Source organism: Sardina pilchardus, chromosome 8 (genome assembly GCF_963854185.1).
Source record: "Sardina pilchardus chromosome 8, fSarPil1.1, whole genome shotgun sequence".
Classification (NCBI taxonomy): Eukaryota; Metazoa; Chordata; class Actinopteri; order Clupeiformes; family Clupeidae; genus Sardina; species Sardina pilchardus.
The window spans coordinates 21,347,919-21,356,524 of record NC_085001.1 but is presented as its reverse complement, the minus strand read 5'-3'; the positions used below and the strand labels follow the sequence as shown (position 1 = coordinate 21,356,524).

General features: G+C 44.9%; 1 protein-coding gene across 1 annotated transcript in view; it reads left to right on the top strand.

The window, feature by feature from the left end:
* Positions 1 to 218: 218 nt before the first annotated feature.
* The window catches only part of snx18a (sorting nexin 18a), a 17,301-nt gene continuing 8,913 nt past the window's right edge, over positions 219 to 8,606 (top strand). Inside the window, exon 1 of the mRNA XM_062543206.1 lies at positions 219 to 2,053. Coding sequence (XP_062399190.1) covers positions 556 to 2,053 — 1,498 coding nt within the window. The 5' untranslated portion in view covers positions 219 to 555. The remainder of the gene's footprint in view (positions 2,054 to 8,606) is intronic.

Below are 8,606 nucleotides of genomic sequence, written 5' to 3'. Positions count from 1 at the left end.
GACTCGGTAGCCTTTATTGTCTACCGTAACAGTACAGAAGACTGGTTGCGATACAATCAAAACAACCAAACCCACTCATAAAGCATTGCGTATGGTCTGAGCATTTGATTCGTGTAGTCTGATTGTGCAGCCTCTTTCGCCTTAGCTCCTCCCTCGATTATTCAGACTGAATAGCCTACGTTTGGCGCTGTTGCTGAAGACGGAGTTAGTTACTGCTGGAGTGGACTGGGGCGGGAGTGTGAGCAGGTCGTGTCTTTAAGAGAAAGTCTGTGGATGTAAACAAGCGTAATTGCTAATTTTATTTCTAAACAATTAAAATATGGACATTCTCTGGAGGTAAGCTGGTACTATCGGGGAACAACCAAGCTACCTGATTAAAGAACGGAGGCGTATTCTTATGCTACAAGTCAAATAGTTGCAGTTGTACCGCTACATACTGCTGTTCCGACGGCTGAGTGTTCGCTGGTTGACTGGCTAGCCTTCTAGGGGAGAGTTAGCTGGCTAGCTAGTTGGTTAGTGTTTTGGAGCGTTCGCTCTCTCTACTTTCTCATAACCATGGCTTCAGCGGGAAGAGCGAAAGCATTGTATGACTTCAATTCAGAAAACCCTGGGGAGATATCAATGCGGGAGAATGAAATCATATTTTTGCACAGTGAACAAGACATTGAAGGATGGTTGGAGGGCTCGAACAGCAGAGGGGAAAGGGGTCTCGTCCCCGCGTCCTATGTAGAAATGATCAAAAACGACACGGCATCAAACAGCACATCTGGAGATGCATACCAAGGTCCTCGTTATTCCAACGTTCCCTCAGTTGTGTCTGACGCGTCCTACAAACCCAACAACCAAGTCGAAAACTTTCCACCGCCGCCAGCCCCAGCTTTGTCAAGTTTCCCTGGTCCAGCTCAACCACCGCAGCAGCAGCACACCTATCAGGCAAGCCAGGGTAGCGACGACGACTGGGATGATGACTGGGATGACAGCTCAACCGTGGCTGATGAGCCAGGTGGTGTCAGTGGACGTTATCGTGATTTTGAGGGCAACGGACCCTCAACCTACAGCATATCCACGGCGTCCATGCCGCGGGGAGGAAACGCACAGCAAGCAAAGAGCGCCACCGTCAGCAGAAACCTGAACAGGTTCTCGACGTTTGTGAAGTCTGGAGGCGAGGCGTTCGTGCTGGGGCAAGCGTCTGGCTTCGTGAAAGACGGAGACAAGATATGCGTAATAATGGGACAGTATGGCCCGGAGTGGCAAGAGAACCCCTACCCCTTTAGCTGCACAATTGACGACCCAACGAAGCAAACCAAATTCAAGGGCATGAAGAGCTACATTGCTTACAAACTGACACCCACTCACACACAGAACCAAGTGAGCAGGAGATACAAGCATTTTGACTGGCTCTACGCCAGACTGGTGGAGAAGTTCCCTGTCATCTCAGTTCCTCACATTCCAGAGAAACAGGCCACTGGGCGCTTTGAGGAGGACTTCATCTCCAAGAGGCGGAAAGGCCTCATATGGTGGATGAACCACATGACCAGCCACCCAGTGCTGTCCAAGTGCGACGTCTTCCAGCATTTCCTCGCCTGCACCGACGAGAAGGCCTGGAAGCAGGGGAAGCGGAAGGCTGAGAAGGACGAGATGGTGGGAGCCAACTTCTTCCTGACCATCAGCACCTTGGCGGCCCCGCTGGACCTACAGGAGGTGGAGAGCAAGGCCGATGGCTTCAAGGTGTTCACCAAAAAGATGGACGACAGTGTACTCCACGTCAACGCCACCCTCAACGAGTTCGCCCGCAAGCAGATAGCAGGGTTCAAGAAAGAATATCAGAAAGTGGGACAGTCATTCAAATCACTGAGTCAAGCGTTTGAACTTGACCAACAGACATACTCGGTGGGGCTGAACCAAGCCATTGCCTACACAGGTGAGGCTTATGAGGCAGTCGGAGACTACTTTGCCGAGCAGCCAAAGCATGATGTGGACCCAGTGATGGATTTGTTAGCACTCTACCAGGGACACCTGGCCAACTACCCTGACATCATTCATGTTCAGAAAGGTAATTGTTTTTTTTGTTTTGTTTTTTTTTGTTTCACTTTGTCTGTCTTGACACACCTGCATGCACATTCTTTGGGTGCCTGGAGGTCAGCCAGGTTCAGCTGTCATCCTTCGAAGTTACAGGATGAAGTCATGGCTGTAATAGTTTTGGTTCTCATTCACACAAGCGGAAGCACTTTCTGAAATGAGGTGATGTCACTGATGGTAAATGTACAGTCATTTCTTAATCATTCTCTTTGTTTTCAGGTTCCCCTTCATTATATGTAAATGTCATTCAGGTGCAAATATTTTTTCTTGCCAAGGACTTAGTAGGTTGATACCTTTTATGATAAGAATGACTTTGAATTGAGTCTCGCGTGCAACACACCTACACCCACACACCCACACACACACCCACACACACACACACACCCACACACACACACACACACACACACACACACACACACACACACACACACACACACACACACACACACACACTCAGACTCACACACCCTCAGGTTCACCTGACCGGTAAGTCACATGGGAATGTGTCCTCACCACTGACGCCGTGTATGTTTTTCCACGACTGGCTGCTTATCTGCCCAGGAGTGGGCTTTGTCAATTCACTGTAATGGAAAAAAAAACCTCAGCACTGCAGGGTGAGCATCAGCGGTCATTCACCTCCCTGCTCCACCTACAGTAGGCTATGTGGACATAACAAGTTAAGGCAGCAGGAAGGAGTTTTGGTCCAAAACTGGCGAGTTAAGTACATAAAAGGCATGCAAAATTCTTGCAAATACCGACAAGACCAACAGGTGAATTTATCTGCCCGTCTCAAGACCATATCATGTCTACCATCAAAATTGATTTGGTGTTGACTGTTGACACCAAAACTAGATGACTATAAAAATACATTTTAGCAAGCCGGTAGCAAAGTGTTGCATGTTGTTACTTTTAGCACAGCACACTTTCACATCTATGCCTGTTAACACCTATAGTGTGTTGAGTGTAGGCAGTGGCCAAAATGTCCCTATTTGAATATGCTTTTCATGATCAAGGCACACTTTGGCACATCATGTTGGCCGTAATTTTACCATATGGTGAAAGACTAAGTTTGTAGTATTTGCATTGTGCTATCTTGGACTGCTCAAATTTGAAGCTTGCATTTTATTGTAAACACATGAGTGCAGTGATTTGAAATGGCAAGTTTCGCCTCACTTCTGTAGCTTTACCAAAGAGAGCTTTGTTTGTTCCCAGATAAAGTCATTATCTCAGTAAACAGCTAGACATTGCATTGTATGTGTTACGTAGTAATTGCACAAGTAATTACACAAACCTTTCTTATATTGGTACATCATGGATTGTTTTGGAAAAGTTCAGCCACAGACGAGATGTGTTCTGTTCATGTGTCTGGGGTACATGTTCACAGTTAACAGTTTACTTTTATTGGTAGAGACTTGTGTAAGTGTCTTAAATGTGAACCATTGGAAGCTGTTGACTTCTGTAATATTTTTATGGTTTCCTCATTCCCAGAGTTGCTGTTATACAATGTGTGACAGTAAAACAACCAACAGTTTATCTTCCCTGAAACAATGTATCTTCTCTCTATTTATGGTATTTCATGGCGAATCGGCACTGTTTACGCCACAGAGGGTTCCCAGCAACAACAGCTAGTTCCTTGTGTTTGCATAGATCTGGGCAGGAGGTTGAATAACACAAAATAAGCAGGAGTCTTGTTAGCAGTGGCGGCACCTCCCTGAAACCAGAGCTCTGAAACTGCAGTGACACAGTGGATCCTCCCTGACCTTGTGCTGTGTGGGTTTGATTGGTCAGCAGCAGTGGACCTCTAATCTCTGATGGACCGAATCAAGGATTAGTCCACTCTCTCATTATATATTGGCTAGACCTGTTCAGACTGTTACTTTTATATCCCTCCTTCCTATTAATTGTTGTCGTGATTACCATCAATACTACAGGCGTGCAGTTGGAATTTACAGTATTGAAGTAGCTGGCCGTGGGCCCTGAAGAGGAGGCGGGTGACTGAGCGGGATTTTTTTCCCCTAATGATTGTGTTAGCCTGTTGTAAACATTTCCGCGAGGAGAGCTGGACAGCGGCCAAACCACAGCAGTTGGTTTGGAATGTGTGTTTGTGTGTGTGTGTATCTGTGTGTGAGAGAGGTTTTAAATCTGCCAACTGGTCATCACAGACTTGCCTTAAGTGCAATGAGGCGGGGAAAATGAAAACATTTTCATCTCCTGTAAAAGCTGAGGTGTGTACTGCAAGTTTGCTCTGCTTAACTGGGTTTACACTGAGGCTCTTAGTGTGCACTCTCTCAACACAATGTGCTGGGAATAACGGAATATCCTGTGAGTGTGAACATACCCATTTATTTTCTCAAACTGTGTAACTTCAGTGTGGAGCAAATCTGACCTTCTGGGACTTCATGGCACTCTGTAGTTGTTGACTACACCACCGAGAGCTGCGGGTGTTGAGCTGAGGTCCAATAAAGTTGTGGTTTGGAGCTAGATTATGGCAGTCAGTTGGAGTTACATCTGCTGTGAGGTGACGGAGTAAAAGTGCTTGTGAATCTGATTTGGTTTTGTGTTTGGCTCTTAACCGTTTTCGTTGAGGCAGATTTGCTGACCGAAGCGTCCAAGAGATGGGCTTTTTTGCTGACTCAGCTGTTTCCAGGGCCTCTGGGGGATTTGAAGGAATTCATTAGTTCCTCACAGAGATAACAGCTCCAGGAGGATCCTTTAATAAATGGGGCTAATATTAAATTGATCGGCTTCTTAATGAATTCAGGTACTGTAGCATTGTGTGCGTCTCTTATGCAGCCAAGTAATTGATTTAGGGAATGTAATCCCTCAAGGCAAGGTTGGCTGCCTGTTATGGGTGGCGTTGATTATGGTAGCTAAAGTGTGTTTTTGATGTTTTAAAAGAATTGTTTTTGCTACAGATTAATTTAGGACTAGCATTCAACCCTGACATTTTGCATTCACTTGAGATATATATATTTAACGAGTATAGTGTGGCTTGTTAATCTGGGTTTTACTGGAGGGAGAGAGAAACCATTCAGTTTGGTGTTTAAAAAAAATAAAATAAAAAAAATACTGTATCTATTCTTAAAGGTAAACTATGCAACGTTTTTCAGTTAATCAATTAGTTCAGTTCCATATTGTTATACACTGTATGATTAAATGAGTCATTACCGGTCAAACAATGTTTTTTTTAGTGGTCTGGTCTGTAGCGGTAGAACCATGCTTGCAATTTCAGGCACCCTCGGGCATGGTCTACTCCAGAAAGTGTCACGTGAAGCCTCATGAAAAGGCACGGCAGACTGACCGAATGACGCTAAAGCTGTAGAGGAAGCTCTGTAGAGAAATATGCAAGCATAAAACGAGCGAAAACGAAAAGCGAAAGCGAAACAGGCGATGAAATAGTTTTCCTTTAAGAAGTGTCATAGATTTTAAATTATGTAGACAGTTACAGACAGTTATTTCTGTGCTGAATGAAACCTGCACCAGAATGGCAGGCATCTGGATTTGGCTCACTGTCTCCCCACTGTGTAGAGAGGCTTCACAGATCTTAACAATGCATTCTGTGGTGGCAGTAGAAAGACAACATTGTTCCTCTATGGGCAGTTCAGTCCCCTTTCGAACCATAATGTGCCTCACAGAGCCGCAGTAGAGGTCATAAAAAGAAAGAAAGAAAGGAAGAAAGAAGGGAAGAGAAAAAGCGGGAGCGTCTAATAAAAGGCAGCAGTAAAGGATCAGAGACAGCCCAGTCTTCATTGTGTGGAGGAGGACAATTGTTACAGCAGACAGATACACACAATTATGAGACAAAGACACGCAAAATATGAAGATGCACTCAAACACACTCACGCAGAAAGACACATACACACACAAACAGATACAAGCATACAAGAACATCCATACACACATACACACACACACATATGAAACACAAACACACTCTTACAGTGAAATGTGGTCTTGCAGTATCTGCACTACAGCATACACTGACCCTAGTGATTCGGTCCTCGTTTATCTAAGCATACTTTCTGTTTGTCTGTTGGTCTGTATGCTTGTGGTTTGTCCTCGGCATATGTTTCTGTCCAGAAATTTGACCGGTTCTCTTTCCTACACCATTCTGTGTGCCTGCTGCGTCCGCAGTAGTCACTCCTGGTCATACTGTATGAAGGCTCAGGCTCAGCCTTGGCAGTGTGTTTGCTCAGCTGACCCATCAGAGTGCAAAGACGTGCAACATTTGCTAAACCATTGGACGTGCATCGCTCACACGCACGGCCACATGCTGTTTAGTTTAAAGAATGTGGTTTGTTTCTTCCTCTCAACTTCAGCCGTTTGTGTTGTTCACCAAGGCTGTTGCAGCAGCACTGCTGCAATGTTAAGGGCCATTCATACTGTACCGGGAACGATAACTATAACTAAAATGATACTGATGCGGTTATTGTCACAGTTGTTTTTGTGTGGACGTAGTCATTCATTTTAGCCAGAACAATATTTTTTTTGATCTGTTATCATTATAGTTGTCATTGTTGGTGTAAAGGGCCCGTTAGCAATGTCAGCAGAGAATGAGGTTTCCAATCAATGCTGTTTTCTATGAGTCTCCAGCCCTCTCGCTAGGCCTTGCACCAACCATCAGAAAAACCACGAAACGACTAGACATCACTATCAGTTGTTCCACCAGAGCACAGAGTGAGGCTTGTAGTGGCAGCAGCTCTGTGAAGCCGGATGTGTAAAACCTCAAAGTCACTCTGATATGATCAGTTCGTGAGGGTGGTCCCCCAACCCCCAACCCCTGTTCTTTGTAGGTTAGGTTGACTTAGTGTAATGTTGGACATGACACATTTCTAAGAAAACCACTCAAAGATTTCCGCACTCATTGCGTCAACATGCACAGTTAAGTCAAGCTACACTGTATAGCTTGACTAGGTCATTTAACGGCGATCAGAAACGGACGATCAGAGGCGCAAAGTATTAAAGGTGTGGCCAGTCCATATTCACTAATTTAATCAAACGTTTAGATCAAACGCTGGGCGCCAGGCGCAAAAGGGTTGTTCTTATGTTATGTCATGGGTGTGGGCATAACATCCTTTAAATGCGAATGACATCTGTCATTCCCTTTAACAGTAAGCAGCGCAACTTCAAACTGGCATCTGTGTTTTGATAGTCGGCGGTGCATTTGAAGGAATCTGCTTGCACGTGTATGGAATGGGGATTCCACTAAACCTTGCTTTACTAAAACCTGTTTGTGACTAACAGAGTGCAATATACAGTACATGCATCTGCACTCTCCTATTATTTTAACAGGCAGAGCGAAAGTAACTTCACCGTGCTCTCAGTTAATGACAAAACAGTTCTACACAGTTAATTACTTTCACTATTGACTGACAAATGGTTACCATCGAAAGCATACTGTAGCCTGAAAAAGGCAACATGTCACCCAATACGTAACACGTAACTCATGTGTGCATGGCCAAATTCTCACGGTGTTTATACTGCAGAGGAGTTGCTGCTTACATCTCGTGACCTCTAGTGCGCCTTATATGCGTCTTTCACTTTAGATCATTATGATTCTTAGAGGGTGTAAGATATCGATTTTTGGATCATATGCCAGACCATGTTGTTAATTGCCACACCCTTGGGCGCAAGGTTAAATAAAAGTTGGACTGCATGGACGAAAATTCCTCACTTTGTTGAGAGTAAGGTAAGAATAAGCCTTGTGTCGCGCTTTGCGTCACCTTGCGCTGGATCCACGATAGGGCCCCTATACTGTGCTTGACTCCCTTGTACTTGTTCTTACTCCCGCATAATGCTGCTGAACCAGAGTCAGGAAGCTGCCTGCACTAGCATGCACTAATGCACCCACAGATCAGAAGCATCTTGTTTGCGCACCACCTTGCCCACTTTCTGTGAACCGCACGTCGCTGTTGTTCTATTGTAGGGGTGGTGGTGAGCCCATCACCTCCATAAACTAAAGTGCAAGACAGTCGTACACATATAGCAGAAACCTCAACATCTTCAGTGTAGTTCACGGTTCTATTCTCAGTCTGATCTAAAGCTCGCCAACTGTATGTTTTATTTAGCCTACACCAGAGTACTACTGAGCTGTTAGCCACCAAGGTCATGCAGACAGCAAAGGATGCTTGAAACACAGCTCCTTAGCCACTCATATCCACATATCATGTGCGCATACACTCACAATGGCTATTGATTGGGTCTGCCCAGGCTTCCATTAACCATTAGTGTAGGAGCAAGGGAGCAGTTAGGGCAGATAATTACACAATGTTCCAGGCAGACTGCAATAATGTTTGTCTTTCTAGCCTGTTGACATGACGGACCTGCAGACGTGCAGTACAAAGAGAAGGGAAAAGAGCGGTCGCTCTGAGAAATACCTCTGGGCTGTAGTCATTGGGTGGGTTTTGTTTTCTCTTTCTTTTCTTTTGCACTGAATTAGAATTTTTGCAGAAATATGAGGAGCTAATATGTTTGAACACCAGGCACATTTTGATTTGACCACTGATACTTTAGCCTACATGCTT